Genomic DNA, 27638 nt, shown 5'->3' with positions numbered 1-27638 from the left:
GAATAAAAATATTTAAAACTAAACTTAATGTTAAACAATATGAAGTAATAAACTTAATATGTTGGTAATTATAACAATTTTAACATTTAACTAACAGTAGAAAAACTATGGCTGTTAATTTTAAGACTGTTAGTTAAATGTTATAAAGTTGTAATTAGATATTTACAAAAAATACTTAAGTAGAAAAAATGAAATGATATTTGTACCATTTTTGATAATAAAAAAATTTTGCAGTTATTAATAAATATTTTATAAACTTAATGTACAGGGTTTGTTAAAAAAAGTGTTAATGGCATATTTTTGTTTAATTAATGTTAATTTAAATTTATATTTAAATGGTATTTTTTTAAGCACAATTATAAAAATACATTTAGTTTTAGTTAATAATAAAGATTTTAACATTAATAGATAAATTATTCCCTAGATATTTTACCAGTTATTCATAGAATATTTAATAACAAATATCATTAGTTAAATTTTCAGCTTGATATACATACATATAATGCAATAATTAAGGTGGTAAAAGCCCTTATAATTAATTATTAATTTAATATAAAAAACATTAAACTCTAACAGCAGTATAAAACAATTATTTTACTTAATTCTCCGAATTACAAAATCCCTCAAGAAAATTCAACAATTATGGCTGTAAATTGTTAAATTTCCCCTCAAGATTATCATAGATCAAGGGATCTACATATATGAAGGAAATGTGCGCATGTGTTTTGAAGGTAAATTTAGAATGTTGGATTTCGAAAAAAAGGGAAATTTTTTATACCAACCATTCACTAGCAAAGGAAAATTTAAGCGGTTTACAACTTCTGCTGAGTATCATTGTGTATTTTTTATTATTGTCCTCAGCATTGGGAACAGCAGTAACAGCAGCCGATCCCTGGTGATGATGGTGATGATAATGATAATGTTGTCGGTGATCATGATGATGATGATGGTGACGATTTAAATACTCATCATCAGCATGTTCTGCATGTAAGGGAAATTTACATAGATTTGCCGCCAAGTGGCTGTCACAAAAATTACAATTAATTATATTACTATGGGAACTTTGACAACTAACGGTACTACAACTATTAACACTAGAACTAGCACTACTATCGAAACTTTTAATACTTTTATTACTACATCTAGTGGGGGGAGGATTAGAATTAAAATTATTATATTCTTGTTCTTTAGTTTGTGTTGTTGCTGTTGTTGTTGTTGTTGTCGTATTAAATTTAAAGCTAATATCATATTCTGGTTCTTTAGCCATTGTATTAAGTTTAGTTTTAGTTGTACGAGTACTTGTATGTTGAGTATTATTAAAAGCATAATTTCTATTAAGATTATTATTTATACTTTTGCCACTTTTGCTATTTAAATTACTACAAATATTTTTATTATTTATTGCTGTTGTTGTTGTTGTTAGTGAATTTGTCTCTTCCTTATTGTCACAGACCTTATTTAACTTACTACACTCTTTATTTTCTTTCATTAAATTTAACTTATTTTCCACACCATGTCACACATTGGTGCCCTGTTGGCCAGGTATAGCGGAATTACAATTTGTTTCCGGTTTAAATGATTCATCATAACGTTCACGACAGTTACCGCTTGAGGCGAAACAAAATTTATATATAATATACATGGGTATACACAGCACCGAGGAACAGGTAACTGCCCAACCCACTTTAATACTCCATTCAGGATATTCGTATTCTTCACCCAACATATCTTCATAGCCCAAAAATGAAAATATAAAAATGGCCTGTAAATGTTAAAAAAATACTTTTAAAATAGTTTATTAACTTTTTTACTATATATAAACACATACCAGTAAAAATACAGGACTTATGTACGTCCAACATATTCGCCAAAAGAGTCCTGGTTTTTTGCCTAACATTTGTTCTACATCCGCGGAAAAACGTTCAACACCATAGAACCAAAAAACACCGGCTGCCTCGACGAATACCACGAAAAGTATAGCTAGTCCAGGTCCATAAACGTTTAAGAAGTTCACCAAGTACACACCACCCTGCAAAATGTAAAAGATTTTTAAGTAAATAAGGGACGTATTTTCATGAATACATAACTTCATTCTTCCTTTATACCGCATCTGGTCAAGACTATAGACTACTCTATAGTCTAGACTATAAACTACTCTATAGTCTAGACTATGGACTACTCTATAGTCTAGACTAAAGACTACTTTATAGTCTGGACTATATACTACTTCATAATCTGGACTGTAGACTACTACTATGGACTATAGACTAATCAATAGTCTGAACTATTCTATAGTCTGGACTATATACTATTCTGTATACAGGACTATATACTATTCTATAGTCTGGACTATTAACTACCCTATAGTCCAGACCAAAGACTATTCAATAGTCTGGACTTAGACTACTCTATGGTCTGAACTATAGACTACTCTATAGCCTGCCCTACTCCATATACTCCATATACACTACTCTATAGTCTAGACTATAAACTACTCTATAGTCTAGACTATGGACAACTCTATAGTCTAGACTAAAGACTACTTTATAGTCTGGACTATGTACTACTTCATAATCTGGACTGTAGACTACTACTATGGACTATAGACTAATCAATAGTCTGAACTATTCTATAGTCTGGACTATATACTATTCTGTATACAGGACTATATACTATTCTATAGTCTGGACTATTAACTACCCTATAGTCCAGACCAAAGACTATTCAATAGTCTGGACTATAGACTACTCTATGGTCTGAACTATAGACTACTCTATAGCCTGCCCTACTCCATAGTCGGGAGTCTACTCTACAGTCTGGAATATAAACTACTCTACAGTCTGGAGTATAATCTACTCTATAGTCTGCTCTATAGTCTGCCCTATTGTCTACTCTATAGTCTGCAATATAGACTACTCTTTAGTCTGCAATATAGACTATACTTTAGTCTGGACTATAGACTACTCTATAGTCTGGGCTATAGACTACTCTATAGTCTGGACTATAGACTACTCTATAGTCTGGACTATAGACTACTCTATAGTCTGGACTATAGACTACTCTATAGTCTGGACTATAGACTACTCTATAGTCTGGACTATAGACTACTCTATAGTCTGGACTATAGACTACTCTATAGTCTGGACTATAGACTACTCTATAGTCTGGACTATAGACTACTATATAGTCTGGACTATAGACTACTCTATAGTCTGGACTATAGACTACTCTATAATCTGGACTATAGACTACTCTATAGTCTGGACTATAGTCTACTCTATAGTCTCGACTATAGACTACTCTATAGTCTGAATTACAGACTATAGACTACTCTTTAGTGTGGACTATAGACTACTTTATAGTCTGGAGTATAGACTACTATATAGTCTGGACTATAAACTACTCTATAGGAAACTTTGTAGTTTGAACTATAGACTACTATCCTAGAGTCTATTGTACAGACTGTTTTACAGAGTGGACTACATAAAAACTATTTTATATTCTGGACTCTGGACTATTCTATAGTGATAACTATAAACTAAATATATGGGCTATAGACTCAGTTTAAGGTTTTTACTTTATTTAATAGAACTTTAATCTTTTTAATGTTTAGCAAAATTTAAACCTCCATCCTCCATTTTTTTAACTGATTCTTGACCATTCATTAATATTTATAAAGTATATGTCCAATCAATCTAGTATTATTGTTTGTTGCAACAACACCCATACATTGCATAATTTAACTTCCATTTCGTTTCACCCTATTCCTCTTAAGTGGCTTTTAGCGTTTTAAGCTGATAAACAAATATACAACAATATCTACTGCTTACTCCTTCTCGATGTTGTCCTTTGGGTATGTGAGTTTATTCACCCACATTTAACACCTGTCTAAGTGATTTACTATACAATATATTTATATTTTTTTTAAGTATAAGTTTGAATGACTGTGACTGGGTATACCCCGCAGTTCGTGATGATTGTCTTGAACTAATGGAAATAAATTAATATATGTTTGTTCTAGCAAACATACTTTGATTACAAAGAAGCATTAGATTACTTGTGTTAGGTTAAATAACTACTTATTAAGGAGCAGTAGTGTAACAGTATTTTCAATATTATAGATTACTTAGGGAATCTTAAGTGATAACAACTTAAGGACGCTAAAGTGATACTTGTTTTCTACATAATTAGAAATTAAAGATAATTTTCTATCTAAAAGGGATGCACTGACAACTTTTAAAACTGATGGGATCTTTTGGGCTTTAGCTCTTAACACATAATTTATAAACTAGTTTACATTTAAACATATACTTCCATAAGGAGATCCTTTTCTATGAAAGTGTTGTTTATGGTTTTGTTAAGTTTTATTTATCTATTTGTTTTCCCCCTTGTTTTCCAACCACTTGTTGCTAATTTATATTGATGTGTGCTTAAGGTAGTGGCATATAATATTTGTTATCACTTGACTTGATTACATTAGAAATTATAATTTTTCTAATACGTATTTATCTACTGTTAAACTAATGTTGGTTTCATGTTAATATAGGTAAATGAATTAAGAAAAATTTTAGCTTAATATCATACAAAGTTTTATAGTATTAATCATGAAAACGAAAGATAAAAATATTATATGTTTCGTTTAAATTATTTGGATTTAATGAAATGTATGAAGACCAAACTGGAGGGAGGGAGGGAAATGTAATCATGATTAAGAAAATGTTTCGAAGCTGCCAATAACTTTAGTGCGATTCACGTATTTTAGGATATTTTTTAAATTTATCCCAGATATGTCCTCCAAACAAGAGAGAACGGCAGACCCAAAATTAAGTTCCCTGTTCCCATTAAATTACGGACAGTAACAGAGGAGAAAGCTTAACAGTAAGCTAGACTTAGGAGCAACATATAGAGGCCAGGTTGACCTCGAAATTAAACAGGCGGTTTCACTAATCCGTCTGATCTGAGCCATTTTATGTAGTTCATTATGAACAAGTGCCTTACAGTTACTAAGAGAAATACCAGTGAAATCGTCGATTTCATTCTCTCCTCCCTTCGCACCATTACTGGCAAGTTCGTTAGGGATATCCTATCCGTCATTCTTCGGTTAACCTTGATGTCGTTAAGACACCCGCTAGGTTTTTGATTCCAGCTTTGCTGTCCGTATATATACGTATATCCCCCGATATTCGATAATACCTTAATACCGTTTGTTTTATAGCAGATATCTCTGCCTGTAGAATGCTAGAGTAGATAGGTAGCCTGAAGGAAGATTTGATTCCAAATCTTTCAATGTAAAAGCCACCGCCCACCCTGCTGCTCCTTTTGGATAAATCTGTGTGGGTCTCAGATACTGAGTTCCTCTCGGGAACCAGAATGGAAAAGCGTTTATCGAAGTGAGGTTTCATAACACAATAGTTAACATTTAAATGCAAGGATTGGAAATGGTTTATAATTCGAGAATGCCCAATATTCCTACCACCAGACCAAGAATCACATGCGTTAAGTCTGATTGCAGAATTAAGGGCTAGTTGAATGTAAGACTATAATACTATAAGAATTTACTAACGCGACACTCTAATTCCGATAAGAATTTGTATATTTTACGTTTTAGATTTCTTTAAAAAAAAATTTCCTGCATATACCGGCCGGGCTCTGAATATTTCGAATAATAGCTTCGTTAAATTAAGTCCATTAAATCCATGGACTTTTTGTCATATTGCTCAAATTGTCATAACGTTTATGGACATTTTGTCACTGAACAATATAACATGCCACCACCGTTTCCATAACAATTGGATCTCCGCTCCGAAACGACCCGATTCTCAATCGGCCAAAGATTGTCAACTCAGCAACAGCTGTATCAACCGGAAAATGTTTTCCCAGGGAAGAACATCCAATTATAGGCAACTTGTTACAACACAAACACGCCACCACAACAGATGCTATGTGTATTTCTCGGATCCAAACATCGTACCATAACCTAACAAAACATGTTTGATATATATTTGTTATAAGGTTTCTTTAGTTTAGTTTATGTATACATCAACTCGGAGACCCATTGTGAATCCCTTTAATAAAGAACCAGCAGAAAACAAAAGAAGACAGAAGAGATGAAAGATGAGAAGACTGAGATCTAAATGAATACAAATCTGGACTCAAAAGTTCTCTCGAATATCGGGCTTTCATGATATCGTATCACAAAGATTGATAAAACTCTTTATTTATAAAATTGCATGAGAGGTTTGAATATTTAAACTATCGTCTTGAAAATAAAGTTTTAACCAATGTTATATCTTCTTCCCACTTTGAGATATCTTAACGCCACAATTGATCAAAGGTATTCCCATATCGCTCTAATATCGAAAATATTATAAACATTAAGCAAAGTTACAATATTTTAAGAGGACGGGCCCATTTATAAGGTCTCAAGAAATAGTTTACTTTTTTGCAACATTTTAATAAAATTATACTAGAATAAGAAATTGGAGAAGATATATAATATATACTCACATAAGTCATTGTAGGCAAAGCACACAAATATATACCGGCCAATAGTAATAACACAAATAATTCTCTACGTCTGCCAATACTTCTGGGATATTCATCACATAGAGCCGTTATCATGGCCTCTAAACCACCGAATGTACTGTCCAAACCCAAAGTGATTAGCATTAAAAAGAAAATTATAGACCAGAAAACCGAACCACTCATTGTGGCTATAGCTTCGGGATAAACAATAAAGACAAGACCAGGACCCTCTAGACCCACACGATCTATGGTGGTTTTTTGTACATGAGCCATATAACTAAGAAAAATTTAAAAGATATTAAGGTATAAATTACAAATTAAAGTTAATTTAAAAAAAGATTTATAATTACATATAATTTTAATTAAATTTTTATAAAAATAAAATAACTTACCCCAATACGGAAAATATAACAAAACCAGCCAAAAAACTGGTTAAACAATTAATACTACTGGTAATTAAAGCATCACGATAACAATTATTATGAAATTTATTATAACTAGATAAAGCCAACAGAGTACCAAAACCAGGACCCAAAGAAAAGAAGATTTGTGAGGCAGCATCTATCCAAACCTGAAGGCAGAAAATGTTTAAACATAAAAAACACATGTGTATGAGAATAAGAAAACACAAACCTTTGAATTTTTCAATTTATGCCATTCCGGTGTTAAATAGTATTTAATACCTTCATCGGCGCCAGGCAATGAAACACCACGTATAAGTAAAATGATGAGCACAACATAAGGTGCCAAAGCGGTAACCCATACCACTTTGCCAGCCGAACGCACCCCCTTCCATAAAGAGAAATAAACCAAAACAAATACACCAAACACACATAAAGCTAATGTTGGTTTAACAGGACCCATTAAATCCAGACCATTTGATTTATATTGCTCCAGTACTTTACGTCTAGTAGAGTAATTTAAGAAAAATACAAACAAAAAACATACAAAATAAATAAACATTTTTATTAGGACATTGTAAAGTTATCTTTGGGAACTAAATAGAAAAAAAAACCATTAGATAAATAAATTTTTTTCAAGTGTTTGAATAGGTCAACTGATTGTAACAAATCACTCACTCTTTCAATCACTTAACGACAATAACATTAACACTTACTCGAAAAACTCTTTAGCCGGTGTTGTTTGATTGGCGTTAAAACTGGCATTTGTTACCGGCATACAGGCTGCCGTATTCCATGGATTATCACATGATGTCCAAGGCAATTTAGAAGTGAACGAGGCAAATAGATAATATACGGCCCAGCCTATAATTGTATTGTAATACATGCCCATGTAAATGTCTATTAGACATATTGCATAACCAACACCTGTTGAATGAAAAGAAAAGGAAATAAGAAAGAAAAAATTAATAAAATAAAATAACAATCAACAAACTTTTTCAATTAATTTAGAAACATACATATATTTTGGTACAGTCTGTGTAATAGTTATAGGTAAATAGATTCTAACAAATGTAAGAGGCAAAGAATCAATTTTCTAATTTACGTTTTTAAACCAAAAATCACTAGTACACTGTTGATTATTGCATTCCGGAACCGTTTCTAATGATACAATTCTAGAATTATATCTCTGCAGAGCCTAAAGAAAATCTCCTTGCGCCAAATAATTGTTTCCGTGTATATACAGACGGATTCAAGACGACGAAAGGAGTTAGTAATGGCATATTCATTGAGAAATTTAGTCCACAAATCCCTTTTTCGACTCAATGATGACTGCAGACGGATCCAAAACGACGAATGGAGTTGGTGGTGGCATATTTATTGAGGAATTCGTTATAACAATATCTTTCCGACTCAATGATGACTGCAGTATCCTCCAAGCTGAAATATCACCGAAAAAGAGGGCTAAGGTACTATTCGATATCTAACCAGGATATCAGAATTTATATCGATAGTCGAGTAGCTATTAAATCCCTAATTGGTGTATTTTCCACATCTAGATGAATTTCAAAAGATTAACGTGAGCACCTGTCTTGACGGCCTTATCTCACGGAGGTATTTTTCGTCCACCTCAGAACTCAGGTAGCAATTATTGTACATGGATGTCCGGTCCATGTACAAGCACTTTGCCGAAGTACTCGAGCTATGTAATCTCTTGCCATAGCAGCCCCGTTGCGGAATGACAGGCCGCATCTGGAATTAATCCGCGTACCCCGACAAGGAAAAGGAATCACTGGTCTAAAGTCAATAGAAGGGGGTGACGAGTCCCAACATCAGGTGAAATCAATCTTCCGACAATGCGGAAGTGACCACCCTTAATGATGTCATTAAAGAATTGCATTATTAAAAATGCAATCTCCATCATCTAATGACCCATTCCAGTGCATTCCTTAACCTCTTTAAGCCCGCGCAACCACACTACTGAGAGGGCTCTATTGTTTTGGCAACAGCACCTAGAGACATATTTGATAGTCCGAAATACCCAACAAAATGGATCAGGATCCCTCTTATATGAAACGATCAATGTAACAAAGGAAGTAGGAATTTCCAAAGTCAATTAATTCTAATAATTGCCCCGACAAATAGTCCCGCAGCATTATCAAATATACCCCGTTGAGAAGGCAACAGCACCGAAGAACTTCCCCGAAGCTTAAAAGGCATACTAAATCAGTACTAATCTCCAATATATGGAGACTTTCCCGATCTTTCACCAATTTTAGCATCAGTTCCATTCCCATGATCATACGGGATGACAGGCAACCATTGAATATTGACCTGACAATTCCCCAGCATATACTGGCGTCCCACTACACGAACACGAGCATATGCTGCTTTGTACACAGACCTGTTCGAAGAGAGATTTATCCAACCCATTAGGTATAATATATATTAGTCATTAAACCAACATTCTCTCCCCGCGATTTTGGGTATTAAACAACCACTACGTGGATCCCGAAGTAACCTCAACCAACTGACCAGCCAGGACATAGTCCTACGGGCAACTGGCCACCCGTAGTGCCAGATTATATGGGGCTCTGGTTAGACCTCATGCCAAAAAGGATACATTTGACATCACCAGTTTATAGTCCCGGCAGACTAGAGGTATTGGTAGCACCTCTTTACCCGGGGATTGCAATACACCATGATGGAGATTTCACCATGGAAACATGCCCCCGGGGGGCTCTCAACGAGATGGTAAGGCATTCGAACATCACCCTAATTTTAGTCAGGGGACACTGGAGTTTGTATGGCAATAATATTGCTGATACCTTGGCAAGAGCTGGCTCCACGCTTGGCGGACTGGAAATAGATCAGTTTTGCGGTGTTCCACTTCTTGTAATAAAGTAACAGATTATTGATTTCGTTTCGGTATTTAACACTAAACATGCGGTCACGTCTTCTTACTTCATGGCAATTAGGTTTTTCTGCTCAATGATTTCCTTACATCTCCTCTTTGATTTCCTCATTTTGAGGAGGGTTCTCGAGTATCTACCATAACGATTAAAGAATTCTTTGCTTAATAAATGTATTATTCTATTGGCTAAATAGTTTTAAACAGGATTTAAACACAGATTATGATCGTGAACTATGTTAATTCGAAGCGGCAAACTGTCAAACGAACTGTCATATTGCGCACTTTTTCTTACGTTTATGTTGAACTTTGCCTTTACCGACTACTTCAAGGGGGACGGCATTTTGTGCTGTTCGACGACACACTACCACCCCTTTATGTGGCTTTTACTCACACGCTGACAGCTAACAAATAAGGTTCCGCCGCAATGCTCATATGCATTGTATGTTCTCATTATTTGTCAAAACATAAATTTATTTTTTCACCACTACTGTTTACTTTTAAATTAAGTTATTTTTATTTATTATTAAACTCCAAAGAACATTACAATTGTATTATTTAATTTATATTCGTAATGTTAAAAATTCATTATTTAAATCTTCATTTAATCTTTAACTTGTCTAAAGTAGAACTCAACTAGTGGCGGCAATAACTTGTCTATGTAAAATCTATTAGTAAAGCCGTAAGAAGTTATAAACAATTCATATGGGCATGAATGGATGATTGTATTTTAACACAATCATGCAACACAAAAATAAAAAACAAAACAACTAAATTATAAAACAAGCAACAAGTTTATCTTTAATCAAAAATTTTACAAATCAGATTACTTTGAACTTTATTTTTTTTTTTGGGGTTCTTTTGTCAATTGCATGAAAACGTAAAAGTTAAAAACATACTGATTCATTCAAATAAAGACATACATACAAACTGGAAGTGACACATAATTTAATCTTAAATCTATTTTGGACGGTTAGAGAGTTTTTGTTTTATTATTAAATAAACTTTAATTTAATTAACTACTATTAATAGACGACTATTTAAATAACATTTAAATTATATTTCTGTTGCAGTTTTAATAGTTTCAAGAAGAAAAAAAATAAATCATCAAGCTTTTAGAAAACTCTTTAAGAAATACTCTCGAAAGTCAGTTACTTTAAACGGCTTTTTAGTGGCAACATTGTATTTTAAGTGTTTGCATTGTCAACTTCTTGTCACAATGACACAGTTGTGTACTTTACATGCAAAAGAGAATGCGAATACTATATGCACAAGAAAGAGAATAAATTATTTGTTTATTTTTTTGCTGCTGCTCCTGTTGCTTAAGTTAAAGAAAAAACTACTTAAAGTCGTTCTTTGTGTCAAACAAAATGTAAAAAAAAACTGTTAAGCAAATAATTTTTGCACTCAATAAAGAAAAAATGCTAGAAAAACAAATAAATGAAAAAATGAATTTGTAAAACAGGTAAGAAAACGTTTAAAATCCTTAAGAAATTGTACAAATAAAGTTTTGTCCATAATATTGCAGCTAAAGCAGAAACGTGTCTTATTAGCATCATAAGTTAGAAATCAGGGAGGGTGAAAATGTTTTTTTTTTATGCACATCTTTAACAAAAGAAAATCCAACAAAAGTCACGAGAGAGTTCTAAGCAATATATAAATATAAATATTCTCAATAACAAGTAGCACAATACCTGTAGCTTACTTTTAACTATTGACTTTACTTACCTTTCAATGCTGGACATATACGTTTCCAAATACTCAAACAGCCACAACGATGAAATTGTCCCAATGCCAATTCCATATAGAACAAAGGCAGTCCACCGAATACTAACATAACACAGTATGGTATTAGAAATGCACCACCGCCATTCTGATAGCAAATATAGGGAAAACGCCATACATTGCCTAAATCGACAGCAAAACCAATAACAGCTAACAGGAATTCGGCTTTTTGACCCCAGGTTTCTCGCCGTCTCTCTGTCACGGAGACAACTAAAACACGCTGTTGGGGTGAAAAACAAAAAAACAAACAAATATAGAAATTAAATAATTGTGATATTTTAAACGGAAATTTAATAATTCACTTCAATAGAGCAGTTTAGGGTATTTTGTTTAATGACTGGACAAATTGGAATATTAATACAGGTAATTGTAATAATGCTACAATAACATACAATGCTGGTGTAAAGTTATTAGACAATTTAAAGTTTATATTTGATCTATATTTTGAAAGAGCGCAGCAATTAGAATTAGCTGCAATTAGTTAGAATGTGGGAACAATACATCTCCATTCTCTTAGCGCTTGTCCTTTTGTTATTAATACTTTTATAAAATCAGATTCCTAGGATCTGTATTTGAATATTTATGTGAGAAGAATAAAACTGGAATATAACTGAACAAAAACTGAACTATAACTGTCCTAGAATTGAACCAGAACTGAACTAGAACAGAATTAAAACTGAGCTATAACTGAATAAAAATTGAACCAGAACTGAATTAGAATTGAACTAGAACTGAACTAGAATAGAGCTAGAACTTAACTAAAACTTAAGTAAAACTAAACTAGAACTGAACTAGAACTGAACTAGAACTGAACTAGAACTGAACTAGAAATGAACTAGAACTGAACTAGAACTGAACTAGAACTGAACTAGAACTGAACTAGAACTGAACTAGAACTGAACTAGAACTGAACTAGAACTGAACTAGAACTGAACTAGGACTGAACTAGAACTGAACTAGAACTGAACTAGAACTGAACTAGAACTGAACTAGAAATAGAACTGAACTAGAAATAGAACTGAACTAGAACTGAACTAGAACGGAACTAGAACTGAACTAGAATTAAACTAGAACTTATCTAGAACTGAACTAGAGCAGAACTAGAATATAATAAGGAGAAAACTAGAACTGACACTGGCGATATTTTAAGCCGATTAAGAATTCCGCGAAGGATATTTTGAAAGTCGATGTAAAAGTCTGTGGAACCAAGAGCTCTTTATTGCAATATACCATCAAAATTTTGCTAAAGAAACGAAAAATTTGGATTATCTGAAAGTATTTGAAAAGTTAGGTATTCCTTTGATACTTATATACAGATTGAGGATCCGACAAAACTCTAAAATTAAAATCAGTAAAAGACTGAGTAAAAAAGAAAGTGTCTAGACGAAGTTCTAACGCCGTAATGCAGTCTAAAGGAATCTTAATCAAATCAAAGAAAAGTCTATTGTGGTTTCTGCTAAACACTTTCGTGGAGACTCTGAGTTCTTCAATACAAAAGAGAGTCACTTATTCGCTATACTTTTATGGATATTCTTAAGCGATTATGCAATAGTTTGGGGGTGTTGAACGAAATGAAAGTTGAAGTCCCTAAGCCTAATCCTGCAAAGCAGGGTTGATTGGCAAATCGATTAAGAAGATAGGATGGATACTGGACCAAACTGTATTTGAACTACAATTTCTATGAAAACAACTTAAATACTTAATTCTTTTAAAAATTATTTGAAAAACTGTTTTCATTTAAAATTATCTTTTCGCCAAAATTGAAAAGAAAAACTTACCTCATTATTTGTGAATTTTGGTGCTAAGGGATCTGTGACTTTGGCTGGTGTTGCATTATCTGTATCATCTTCATTTGAGTCTTCTTCGTTCGGTGGTGATTCTTTGTTATTACTCCAAGGAGTTGTTGTACTATTATTAGCTGTTGTGGTTGTTGTCGATGTTGCATTTGTGGCTAAATTATTTGCAAATTCACTACTACTACTATTATTTCTTTTCGTACGCTCCATCTTTAGACGATGATGACTGTGATGAAGTGAATACTGATGGTGATGCTGATATCGATGATGGAAACGTGATGATGCAGCTAATGATGAAGAGGGGTGTTTGATTTTGTAATAGGGCAGTTATGGGTTTTTTTTGTGGTGGTTTGGTATTGTTTTAAGCCTCCTCCTCTGTGAACCACTTCTTCTTGTCTTGTCTGATATTTGTTTGTTGCTGTTTGTGCAATTATTATTTCATTTTTATAATTTCTACTTAAAAACAAAACTGTTTGTTTGTTGTTTGTTTGTCATCAAAACCACAACCACATATTGTTAAGTTATTTTTGCGCGTTTAAATGTTGCAAGTGTTGCACATTCAACTCATTTAAGAGTGTCAAATAACCAATAGCTGTGGAATAAACATGAGAATTAATTTAAATATATCTCTTATTGGTTTTAATCAATTATATTTTGTAATATATGTTTAAAGTCAAGTTTTAGGTATATGTGCGATTTTAGGAGGGTAATCTGAAAAGTGTTTTTTTTTTGTTCATTTATTATTACTTAAGGTTAATGAATATAATACATAGATAAGTTGTTTATATATAACTAGCATACTCTGGGTGCTTCGCTACCCTAACTATGTTCAATATCGTAAAAATATAAAAAGTACCATCGGAAAAACAAAAAAGTACAAAGATCTCTTTAAATAAATTCTCATTTAATAAGGACGTGTGTTCCGGTTAACAATTATAAAGAATCCATTTGAAAATAGAAAAGTACCAAATAGTTCCCACTTCCAGAATATTATTCAGTCAAGACCATGTATTTTGAAATTAATGTTCCTAGGTTGAATATTTTAGAAAATTAAAAAAGTACAATTTATGAGATAAAAAGTACTAAAAAGTTGTCTCTTAAAGGATATTATTCAATGAGGACCGTGTATGTTTAATAATCATATGTTTTCTGTTCATATTAAAGAACATACATAGAGTATCATTTGAAGGAAGAAAAAGTACCAAAAGTGGAATAAAGTTTACCTAAATGGAAAGTACTAATAAAAAGAGTACAATGTTACCCCTCTTCGCTTAGAAATATACTTTTTCGAGAATTAAGTTTACAAAATGTTCCGTATTTAAATCTACATATATATATCACAGATAAAACTCAAACGATTCAAATCTACATTCATTTATTCCAGAAAAATTGTGCTTTAAAAAAGGTACCAAACAATTACTCGAATTTGGTCCTATCAACGCCTTAGTACTCGAATTCCAAAATAATATACCAATAGCTTATTTTGTGTGAGTAAATAAACCACTATTTTAAATTTTATAAAAGTTGGCTCAATGAGTTTGAATAAAATAAAATTTCCCGTTTTTTTTTTCCTTTTTGGTACTTTTTTCCCCAGTGAAATAGCAAACATTTTGTTACAATAAATATTACAGAGTTAGTCCGTAATTTAATATGAATAATTCAATAAACCGAAAAAGTTTTCTTAATATGCTAAAAAAAAAGTACCATAAATACATTTTTGTCCCTTTTACACCCAAAAAGGACTGAATTTTAAAAAAGTATGAAATAGATGTCTCATAATTTTGAGAAATGTATTCAAAATATTTAGAAAAATATGATTATGTTAATTAGTTTAAAAGTTATAAAGGGCTGAAAAAGGTACCAAAATCACCTTTGTTACACATTTTTACCCCTTAAAAGTACGAATTTCAAAAAAGTACCAGACACCCATCTGCTCATTTTAAGAGTAGATACAAGTACATTTAAAATTTTTCTTGTATCACTAATATTATGTAAGATATTTAAGAAAACCTGTTTTACCCGTTTTCCCCTTTTTACCCGTAAATGTGCAAATTTCCAAAAATCTCTCCTTAGTGGATCTACATAACCAAAAACACATTTACCGTCAAAATTTAATGATTCTAGGTTCAGCCGTTTGGGCTGTGCGATAATGAATCAGTCAGTTAGTAACGCTACTCTTTATATAGTAAAATAAAGAACTTTTCAAACTTTCCTCGTATTAATGCGTTTGGTAATTTTTAAAATCTCAATCGGTTGCTATTACTACAACCGCTGTTTATTGTCAGTTAATTATGTTTGCCTCATATTGACTCATTGTACTACAACCATTTGTATGTATGTGAGAATGTCTATAAAATTTTATTAGTTTTTTGTTTCTGTATTTCAGATTCGATTTCATATTTTTTATTTCGGTTGTAGTTTTTGTTAGTTTTGCTTTTAACTGACCATGACCGTAACCACCTACAATGACAATGTCAACATTTGGTTAGATTACACTTTCAATGGCCGACAAACAGTAATAAATGATATATATATTTAATAAATTTCCGTGTAAAACGTTATTGGCCTTTAAAAATGTGTTTGTTTTATAAACTCAAATAAATTAATTGTTTTTTTGTTGTAATAATCCTTTATGCTTTATAAATTATATATCCGTGTATTAAGTTTGATATATTTATAAGTAACATATTGTAGATTTTATTTATTATTTATTAAAGATTTTTAGTGTTTTCGGTCGATATAGGAAGGCTAACAGAGAGAGGTAGTTATTACAGCTGTTATGATCAAGGGTACAATCAAAAGTTTTGCTGCATATGAAGCTGCAAGGCCTTGATATTTTCTCGAAACTCTTACAGATGAGGGAGAAACTTGTTTCTATCTACATGTTAGAGATATGTTTGAAACTCATTTTTATTCCCAGGCCTGGTACATCTTTTTTCTTTAAACCAAATTCTTATCAATCAATAAAGGGCACTTCACACGATTCCACTTTACGCACGTAAAGTCTAATGAAAAACTAAGATGAAATTCCATCCGAGAATAAAAGTCGTATGATTTTTATTTTTTGGGTTTACACGATTTGTATAAAACAATAACAAAGTGTTTACATAGATCTAATGCGACCTTATTGTTTTAATATATCCTGCATCCCTATAGATAGTGGAGTCGATTAAGCCATGTCCGTCTGTCTGTTGAAATCAGTTTTTAGAGGTCCCCAGATATCGGCGAGATCCGAATCTTCAATAATTCAGTTAGACATGCTTTCGAGAAGTTCAAGTGTTTCATACTCAACATACTTTGAAAAAGATAGTCGGTTACATGATTTAAATCAGACCTCATAGATCAATAGAAACCAGATTAAATGAAATTTTTTCCACTATATACATATCTGTAGAAAATGGACTTGAGGAAAATATTGACATTGTAAATGCCTTCAACAACGTACATACTAATACTATTATATAATACCTAGACAAGTTTCATGTTAACTGGGCGCCCGATGACTGGCAAAGGCAGGAATGGATTAAATGCGAAACAACATATTGTCCCCTGAACTTTAGATAGCAATTAGTATAATATTCTGGAGGGCACTTACAATGTTTACAAGACAACGGTTTTATTTTCGAAAGACCATCAGTCTAATCAAGAATGAGTGACGTTGGCATCCGGTTATCAAAAATTCTTAAACATTAAGTGGAAACCATGTTCTGATTAGATAATAACGGCCGGATTTATAACCCATGCCATACTATGTACCAAACGATTTAACTGATCTGTCAGCCAAGAAAGACTTTTACAACCAGCTGTCAACTGTGATTGCTTCTATTAACAGAATAGAATTAAATAATAGCAGTTGGCGACTTTAGCGCTTAACTCGAGAGTGATACTTTGGGGAAAGAGTACGCAATTGGCCGATATGGCACTAGCCGTAGCTAAATGTTTATTGAGACAACCTTTGACAATAATCTGGCAGTAGGAGGAACATATGTTACTCACAAGGGAACATGAATGTCAATAATACTGAAAATTATATAGCTATCAGCTGAAAGTGGAGAGGATCTCCACTTTGCTAAAAAGCCTTGGGTATCTAATTTTAATAGTAATACTCAGAATTACTTAAGGCTTCTCCCCGAAATCATACTGCTTTATAAAACCATAAGGTAATTCTGGTTATCTAGTAATACACTGAAAGAAACAATGATAATCAACGTGCCCAATAAAGTGTTATCTGGCTCAAGGTAAACATGACAAACATAGTAATTATTCAAATAATCAACAAACGCTGATTCATTTAATCTAGTTATACAAAATGAACAAGTTGGTATCCGTCTACAAAAATCCCGTATAGATCATGTGTCTACGAATTGCAATTGGCTATTAGAGATTTCTAGAACGCCTAGGCTAGTAAAGGACCATCGGAAGAGATTATCAATATTATAGAGACACTGTATGCGAACGCAATGAGCCGTATTCTACACGATGTATGTGTCAGCCAGACAATCGATGTCAAAGCCACCCTAAGACAAGAGTACATTCTATCTCCAATTCTTTTCAACATTGTATTATATGAGTTCTGTAACGGGCTCAATCCATTGACAGGCGCATGGGCCTGGAACTTAAAAAAACGTTTTGAAAACATTGATTATGCAGATGATAAACGTGTCCGTCCTTGCGCTTACAAGTATGGCGAACAAGGTAGACCTTAAAACTAACATCTCAAACCTGCATCATGATTTATCTTTTATATGAACAATAGTCTTGAAATCGCGTCAACGTTTTGTTAACTCGGCATTCCTTTAACTACGTCTTAACCACGTGCCCTTCATACCCTTCATACCACTTAATAGTTAATTAAAACTAATTAGTCTCACGAATTAATGAATGAATTCATTCTCCTTATGTGTACTTCGAAGAGATCTGTCGTATATTTCAAAATGCAATTTAAGCCGCCTTCACATGAGCAAGCTTTTTGTGCAGAAGAGTACGCAATATGTTTAGACGATCCCATTGAGAGAAAATATGGATAGAAAATTTAACAGTCGTATAGCTCTCTTAATTTTTTTAAATGATTCAAAAAACCAAGTCGCATCAGATCAGTGATCTAAGGCAAATGATCTAAAGCGGCCTTATGATATTTTTCTGTCTACGAAAAGTTACAGAGGATAATGAAATCTGTGCGTATTCCTAGAGTCTTTAAGAGACCGCTGGCCAAAGCGATAACCGATATAGCTTATTTCAAAATATTTGGCTATAAGAGTAGAAATACAAACCAGCGGATGCGTTTCCTGATTCCAAGAGAAAATTAAAATTAAATGGTTGGGGATTTCTAAAAAGTACGAAAAACCTGGCAACTCCAAATGTAAAGGAGAGAAAATTCGTAAATAAACTAGAATAACCGTCTCCGCCGCCGCAATATTGTAGTTCTACTTTAAGCACGAAAAGCCTAATGAAAATGTAAAAATTCGTATAACTAAAAATAAAAGTTGTATGATTTATATATTTTGTATTTACACGATTGGTATAAAACAAAGTAAGATGGAAACAGCTGTTTTACGGTATTTTCTATCAAAATTTTGAACGATCATATTACTTGTGTGCTCGTCTGAAGTCGGCTTAACGAGGTAAATTGAAATACAAAAAATCGAAATCCAAGTCATTATAATTATCTATTCAATTATATATGATTCCGTTTAGATACTAGTTAGTTTATATGACAGATTTTGTACAAAATTGTATTTTGATAAATTTATTGAAACACTCAAAAAAAAAAGCACTTGAACTTTAATATTTTGATATGTATCCAGCATAATACTACAAAGAATGATTAAAAAATATTGCTAAATAAATAACAATATTTAAACTATTTGTTCTATTTATAGATTATTAACAAAATAGTGGACAATTTGGGCAGTAATTAAAATTTTTAAACATATCTAGTATTTACTTTCGACGTAAATAAGTATTTAACCCATTAAGAGGAAAATGAAATGAAGAAAATGAAAAAGTATTTCTCACTTCCTCTACATTGTTCCTAGCTGATCACGGAATGGGTCTGCTAGGCAGCTATATTCTGCATCACTTATCGGTCAATTCCTGGTTTGGTTTAGAAAACCAGAGTGATTAGGTCAAAGTGTACTAATACGCTGACCGTTTTCTCTCGTTTCAGTTATCACAAAGGGATCAATTACTGTATCCAAGTGTGTCCCCAGTGATGACATCGCGTGAACGACCTACCTACATAACCTTACCTACATATGTAGTTTAGAGGTCAAACCTCTATGACCTTTTATAAACATTGTTACAGTATCAGCAGGGTATTATTTCAATTTCAAAGACTTGCAATGTTTGACTATATTGCTCCTCAATGGGTTAAACTCAAATAAAAGATAAACCAGTTATAATTATTTGTCGTTTTTTTCTTTTTATAGAATAAAACAACGCATTTAATGAGCATTGTATAAGAACTGAATAGCAACAATTTATTATTAACAATAAAAGAATTAAATCATAACAACCCACAGCTTAACTGTCACTTTATCTCATAGAATAATAAGCCAAACATTTAATAATAATAATAATAATAAAGTGAGAACTTTATAAACGTAAACATGTACATATGTTTTTACGAATTAGGTTGTATCAAAAGTTAAAGGAGGATGTATACTACATCAAATCCGAAGAAATACGCCTATGTCACAATCGGGCCTGTTGTACGATCGTTATAACTCAACATTCGTATGAACAAGCTAGTTTTATATATTGGTCCATAACTGAACCAATAGCCATTTAGTGTATGAAAATACAATAATGCTTAAATCTAAGAAAAAATTGGGATAACTATGATGTAATGAATTGATGAATTACGTAATGTTTATGAAAGATTATTTGAATTGTTGGCCGAGCTCATAAGCAAAATGCCAGGGTGTACCACGTTGGTTTAAAGGGGATCCTCCAAGTCGACCTATATATTCATTTAGGAAGCTAGAAACCTTTAAATATTAAGTTAAATTTGAGTTGTGAATGGTACCCCACCAGTAAATTTCAAGAGTTTTAATGGTCTCCACCAGGGAATAAACATTTGAGGTTTAATGGTCTCCACTAAGGTTTAAACAGTTGAGTTTTAATGGTCTCCACTAGAGTATAAACGTTTGAGTATTTTATGGTCTCCACCAATAAAACATAACCTCATTTGAGGTGATCCGAAAGCATGAGGGTTATATAGACAACATATAGCTTTGAACAGTTATATGAAGTCATACATTACACCAGTGCGAGCGAGACGCAAAACTGTCGAAAGCCAGACAAAAAACACAAACCTGAAAGAGTTTAAGACATAATCGCGATAACGCGAGAGTTGTTCCCCAACTCAGACCTGAATTACAACTGAGGGTAGGTTTTTGCAAAAAGACAGCTGTACATTGTTTATTTTTTTGATTGAAAAGTTGGCAATACTAACAAAGCTAATTGATCTTAAATCCATTACTGAAAAACAGAAACATCGGTTAAAGTCCTCCTAAATTTGTTACAAGTTTAATCTAAAGTTAAGGCTAGTTTAACTGAGTAGTAAGAAACCCGCCCTAAGACAATAGAAAGTAAAATGTAGTATGTTTTTTGATATATTTGGATTATGTTTGGACCAGTCTTAGTCCTTTGGGTAAAGTTGTCTTTATCTTTGAAGGGTAGTGATGTTTCTTAAAAGAAATTGGCATTCTCAAATACTTCCGGGAGTGGTACTAACGTTCATGAATTTCCAGAAAATATTCAAAACTTATTTAATTTAAAATTAAAAAAATGAACACAGCAGATTCTGAAATCTGATTTATATTTATAGGGACCTGTACAACAATTTAATTAAGATCGAATGTATAATTTTTCCCTATTCTATAACGGGCCACATAATCTCCAGTTTTAAAAGCTTTATGTTATTACTTATAGTTTATTTCATAATCAGGCCTATTCTGAATAACAACTTCTCGGGGAGTTTGTTCACTCTTCTATACATGAAACATGCAAAAGGAAATAAACTCTCGGGAAATTATTGTTTATAATTGATCTGTATACCTGCTGCAACACATCAAAATATTGGAATCAAGTTTACAAAATTATATATATACTGGAAACTTAAGATATTCTAAGAAGATTTAAACACTGTCCGTTTGTAAGAGCTGGGGGTATGAAATTTTCAATCAAGTATTCATGTATTCTCTATTGTTTGATATTGAAAATGGGGTTTTTCAATATCAATTTCTGGATCTACCCTCCGCAACAGACATCTTAGAGAAAATTTATTGAAAACAAATGATTTTTGTCAATAAATTTTTAAAGAATTGTAAAATTTAGACTGAATTCTACAAAACTGTTTTGTTATAAGAAGTTTATGACTTTTTGAAAGACCTGGTTCAAGAACAGTTCCAAGTTTGATAATTTAAAATGACTCTATAACGATTCCATAGAACTGTTTCTAAAAGCATCAAATTTTTAACAACAATTGTTTGCGACAATTTTAAAATAAAATTCTTTGGACTTAATTCCAAAATAGGTTTTTTACAAGTTTTAGGCAGAAGTTTTAGAACTTTTTATAAAACTCAAACATTTTTCATGGATTTGTTTATAAAATCTTTGAAGTTTATTACAAATTTATTATAAATTTTCACAAATTTAAAGAAAAAAATCAACACTTACATTTTAAAGAAAATCATTTAACTAAAATAATACAAATAATTTAATCAATTAAGAATTTTTTTAACAAAATTTAATTTAGTTTTAAGTTTTTTTTATTATTTTAATTTATGCACTTTTTTATTTTTTTATTATTTTTAATTATTTATTTTATTATTTACACTTAAATATTGTCGAAAAACGAAAATTTGAAAATAAAACGTTACAAAATCCCGTAACGCACAAAGCGGACTGACAGTTTCAATGCAAAAGTTTAGCCTTTTTATACTCTCGCATGGAAATACGAATTCAACGAATTCTAGTGGACACAGGATGTGAGACGAAGATGTTGCTGATGGTGATGGTATGACATGAATTGGTATGGCATAGAATGCGCGCACATGTTACGAATCCGTATCCTTGTTTTTTTTTTGTTCATTGTTGTTGTAATTTCATCATTAAACTGTTACAAATGCGTGTATGATAATAATGTGTGTATGTATGCTTGAGTATTTAAGGTCTCTTTAGTTGTGGGGGAGGGGGTTGTTTGATTGCCAAGTGTGAATGTAAAGTTGGATTTATTCAGGAGGAGGGAGTTTGTTTCTTGATAAACAATTCTTGTTTGCCTGTCTGCCTTCTTCCTTCTTTTTTTGTTGGTTTTCGTAATATTTTATTGGAGGTGGAGCTGTTACATACTTACATACATATATCTATGTATGTAGTTACTTACATACACATGTATGCAACAAACTGTTGCTGCTGGTGTTTTACTATGAATTTTTGCTTACCCATGGACTGTTGATATTATTTTTTTGCATGATTTTGCTACTTTGGTTTTTATAGACAGACACCCGTAAATACTACTATCAATTGTATATATATTTTAATTGTTAGTGTTTTGTTGTTTTTTTATTCGTATTTTAACTTGAGTATATTGATCTTAAGTTTATTTCACTTAATTTCAGATACACACCTTTTGTAACAGGTAGCTTTAGTTGTGGCAAACGTTTATCATTTTTATGGAAGATTTCTCAAATATTTATTCATTCCTAGCAGTGAAAGATTTTTGTATGGAAATGTAAAGAATGGACTTTTGTGTCAAATAAGAGATCTGATACCTTAGGAATTGTTTTTAAGGAAATATTATGTCTAGTCTATAGTCTGGCCTGTAGCCAAATCTCTTGTCTAGTCTATAGCGTAATCTATAGTCTAGTATACAGTCTAGTCTATAGTCTAGTCTACAGTCTAGTCTATAGTCTATTCTATAGTCTAGTCTATAGTCTAGTCTATAGTCTAGTCTATAGTCTAGTCTATAGTCTAGTCTATAGTCTAGTCTATAGTCTAGTCTATAGTCTAGTCTATAGTCTAGTCTATAGTCTAGTCTATAGTCTAGTCTATAGTCTAGTCTATAGTCTAGTCTATAGTCTAGTCTAAAGTCTAGTCTATAGTCTAGTCTATAATCTAGTCTATAATCTAGTCTATAGTCTAGTTTATTGTCTAGTCTATAGTCTAGTCTATAGTCTAGTCTATAGTCGAATCTATAGTCGAGTCTATAATCTGGTCTATAGTCTAGTTTACAGTCTTGTCTATAGTGTAGTCTTTATTCTAATCTTTAGGCAAGTCTTTAGTCTAGCATATAGTCTAGTCTAGTATTTAGTCTCGTCTTTGGTTTTATCTAGTATTTGGTTTATTCACTAGGCTTTTCTTTAGTCTACTTTATAGTCTAGTCTACAATTTCTCCAAAATATTAAATTTGACATATATAATATTCATATCATTCCAAATTTATAGGGTATATATGAAACCTACATAATAAACATCTAATATATTTCTTAACAATACTACGAACAAACGAACAACTTGTTGATTGCAAGTGTTTTTCTCAAGTAAACGTTACTTTTAAAGGATGAGTAAATCAGAAGAAATGTGTTTTAAGCAAAAAATATATGTATTTACATTAGGGTGATAACTATAATTTGGGCCTATCACTACGTAGTAGCCATTAGTGTGCTGATAACGAAAACCAGTTTCTTAAAATTTCATGAATTTTTTATAGAATAATATACATTTTTGAAAGTTTATTTTGAAATGGGGGGTAAACCGCTGACCCTATCCTCCACTTATGTCTGTATAGATGTTGTGGTCAAACAATGACACCTGTTTATATCGAAAATTTATAGTTTTGTATTAAAAAATTTTATATTTTGTTTAGAGTAATTAACGAAAACTTCCAGGCATTTGCTAGAAAACCTTTTAACGCTCGGAAAAGAGTAATATATTTTTTAGACTGTATATTATTATGCTCTATGTGGAATGGATACGACTGTTTGAAAATGTCCAAAAATTGAATAAAGATTATTACCCTAATGTACATATGTATTTATATCCACTTCCATTTAAAGTTTCTCAAAGAAAGATTTTAAATATGGGTAAGCAATATAATTAATGGGAGGAGTTTATACATAAATGCATAGATTTACGATTTATATTATGAATATGTACGAATTAATGATGTATTTAAATGTTTATGTTTGATTAACGCAATGACTTGTCACAATTTGTTAAAAAAGAAGAGAAATTAAAAATAAATGGGTCACTATTTAAGAAAATTGTATGGCGATAAAATGAAAAATGAAGATCCATAACAATATTCAATACAACGTATTTTTAAAGTAATGGCGAGGTCACTTGTTCTAAAGCCGGAGGTCCACACTACACGTCTTTGCGTCAAAACATTACGTGCTTTTTATACCTACTTCGCATTCTACGCTTCAAGTTACATGCGACGCTTTTCAAGCGTTATTTTTTTATTTTATTTAAAAACAAAAAGGCTTCGCGTTTTTCTACAGCTTTTTTATTTTTCATCATTAAACTCATTAATTTATTAAAATTGAAAAATATCCATTATATAAGAATATAAAATGTCAAAATTAGCTGAAAATGTTCTTGCGCCGATTGTGACGCTTATAAAAGTAGAATGTAGATCTACTCTAAACATTCTACGCGTCAAGGCATTCTACGCTTTTGCACTTGTAACATTCAGCATACAAATACATTGATTCTACTTTTTTGACAGACGCGTAGAATGCGAGAAAGCGTAGAACGCGTGGTGTGGACCTCCAGCTTAAGATTGCTCTTAAGAACCTAAAGGGGTTCTTTTTGAACCCGTTCTATTAAACGACTTTAAATTTTTCAATATATAAAAAGGGAAATCATTTTGTGGAGTTAGGACGAACATGATTCCGACATTTTTTTCTCTCCAAATAAGATCCGGTCAGTCTAATGTAGGGTTCTATAGTTAAAACGAAAAGTCGACTTTTCGACTTTTTGCATTTTATGAAAAGTCGACTTTTCGACTTTTTGCATTTAGTTAAAAGTCGATTTTTCGACTTTTCCACTCTTTTCATTTAATTAAAAGTCGATTTTTCGTCTTTTAATATTTTATAAATAGTCGACTTTTCGACTTTTTACATTTTATGAAAAGTCGACTTTTCGACTTTTTGCATTTAGTTAAAAGTCGATTTTCGACTTTTTTCATTTAATTAAAAGTCGAATTTTCGACTTTTAATATTTTATAAATAGTCGACTTTTCGACTTTTTCCGACTTTTCGACTTTCCAACTTTTTTCGACTTTTTCCGACTTTTCGACTTTCCACTTTTTTCGACTTTTGGACATTTTTCGACTTTTTCGGACTATTTTCGACTTTTTCCGATCAGAGTTAAAAATTTATAAAGCTGCCAGAAGCGTAAATTTATAATGTTGCCATTTAACACTATATTATTATTATTATTATTATTATTATTATTAAAAAAATTATTTATAATTTTTCTATTTGTTGCAATTTTTTGAGTTTTTTCGACTTCTTTCTATTTTCGACTTTTTCAGCCTTTTCGACTTTTTTCGACTTTTTTCGACTATTTTCGACTTTTTCCGACTATTTTCGACCTTTTCCGATTTTATCGACTACTTTCGACTTTTTCCGACTTTTTTCGACTTTTTCCGACTTTTTTCGACTTTTTCCGACTTTTTCCGACTTTTCGATTTTTTTCTACTTTTCGACTATTATTTACAAAGTCGTCTTTTCGACTTTTTTCATAGACGATAGTCGAGTTATCGACTTTTTTGGAACAAAATAGTCGACTTAGACTTTTCGACTTTTTTCGACAAAAAGTCGATTGTTCGATTATTCGAAAGTCGATTTATAGAACCCTAGTCTAATGTACATATTTCTCTTACCTTTTTACATTTCAAAAATTTATGATTTTGTTTTAAATTTTGTTAAATATTCATTAAATTTTTGATAAATTATTTATAGCATTTTTAAGAACATTTTTATAAACACTTCATAATAATTTTTTTTTTTTCAAAATTAACTTTATTATTTTACTCCCATTTAAAAATCACTTTCAAAACTCTTCATTTTGTATCCTTTTCAAATAAATTTTATTGTTTGTATTCATTAATAAAATCATATTCACAAATTATATTCTTATTTTTTTTTTTTTGTATTTATTTATTTTTAACTTAATTTTAAGGAAACAAACAAAACAATCAAAATTATAAATGATGCGCGCGATTCTTTTACAAGAAGTTAATAAAAATCCACATGCGAATTCGTCGTAGTTTTAACAAGATCTGAAATAATAATAATAAATACATTTTCTATTCTATGCTTTGCAAAAACAATTTTTTTTTGTTTTGATTTATTCATTCATTTACTGTTTTGTTGTTGTTTGTTTATTTCTCTCACATGCATAAGTAAATAAATAAAAAAAGATTACAAAGCATAAGTATGGATGATGGTGTGAGATTTTAAATGAGTTAAAAAAGAGAATTTAAAACGATTATAATTTGTAGACAAAAAAAAGAGAATTTAAAGAAAAGGCGCAAAAATACTTTAAACATTACAACAAAAACTATTTAACTAGATTTTAATATTAATCATACGCCTTGTTGTAACATTAGTGCAGCGATTCCTCAAACCTTAAAATAATTTTTAGTTTAGTTTTTTGAATAGTTTATGAATGTATTTTATAAACTAAATTTGTGTTTAGTTTATTGACTTATCTATATACTAATGTATTGAATGTTTTAGGGACTAGATTATCGAATATTATATAAACAAGTTTATTGGCAAATCTATCGATGGATCGATCTATTGACTAGTCTATCAACTAGCAAATTGACTAGTCTATAACTAATTTATCGACTAATATATTGACTAGTCTATTGATTAATCCCTTGATCTTTTCATTATCTATTCTATTTATTGGTTTAGACTAAAGACATTTATATCGAGAATCTATTGACTTTTTTAACAAGTCTATTGACAAATTAATCCACTAATATATTGACTAGTCTATTTATTAATCTCTTGACTACTTCATTGACTAGTTCACTGCCTATTGTACTGAATATATTGCCATGATAATTGAACACTTTATTGTCTGGTCTAGACTACTGACTGGTATATCGTGAGTCTATTGACTTTTTTATAGACAAGTCTATTAACCAATTTATCGACTAATATGTATATTGACTAGTTTACTGATTAATTCTTT

General features: G+C 31.5%; 1 protein-coding gene across 2 annotated transcripts; it reads right to left on the bottom strand.

The window, feature by feature from the left end:
- Positions 1 to 1516: 1516 nt before the first annotated feature.
- Positions 1517 to 26366, bottom strand: LOC111680388 (sodium-dependent serotonin transporter). Of its 2 annotated transcripts, none has more exons than XM_023442021.2 (9): positions 26314 to 26366; positions 13401 to 14010; positions 11566 to 11842; positions 7643 to 7853; positions 7159 to 7432; positions 6918 to 7096; positions 6508 to 6802; positions 1829 to 2029; positions 1517 to 1762 (listed from the first exon to the last, which is right to left on the bottom strand). In XM_023442021.2, exons 2-9 carry the CDS (start codon positions 13626 to 13628, stop codon positions 1517 to 1519), a joined length of 1911 nt encoding a protein of 636 aa, XP_023297789.2. In that variant the 5' UTR covers positions 13629 to 14010; positions 26314 to 26366. The 2 variants fall into 2 exon arrangements, with proteins under 2 accessions (XP_023297789.2, XP_046811236.1); XM_046955280.1 differs by lacking the exon at positions 26314 to 26366 and adding an exon at positions 22101 to 22152.
- Positions 26367 to 27638: the final 1272 nt, after the last annotated feature.

Source organism: Lucilia cuprina, chromosome 6 (genome assembly GCF_022045245.1).
Source record: "Lucilia cuprina isolate Lc7/37 chromosome 6, ASM2204524v1, whole genome shotgun sequence".
Lineage (NCBI taxonomy): Eukaryota > Metazoa > Arthropoda > Insecta > Diptera > Calliphoridae > Lucilia > Lucilia cuprina.
The sequence above is the reverse complement of the archived record's forward strand: the minus strand, read 5'-3'. Positions and strand labels throughout refer to the sequence as shown.

Coding starts and splice junctions, on each gene's coding strand:
- LOC111680388 (XM_023442021.2), bottom strand. CDS start 13,628: ATGGAGCGTACGAAAAGAAATAATAGTAGTAGTAGTGAATTTGCAAAT. Junction 7,097..7,158: donor ATAAATTGAAAAATTCAAAG/GTTTGTGTTTTC, acceptor TTCTGCCTTCAG/GTTTGGATAGATGCTGCCTC. Junction 1,763..1,828: donor TAAGTCCTGTATTTTTACTG/GTATGTGTTTAT, acceptor TAACATTTACAG/GCCATTTTTATATTTTCATT.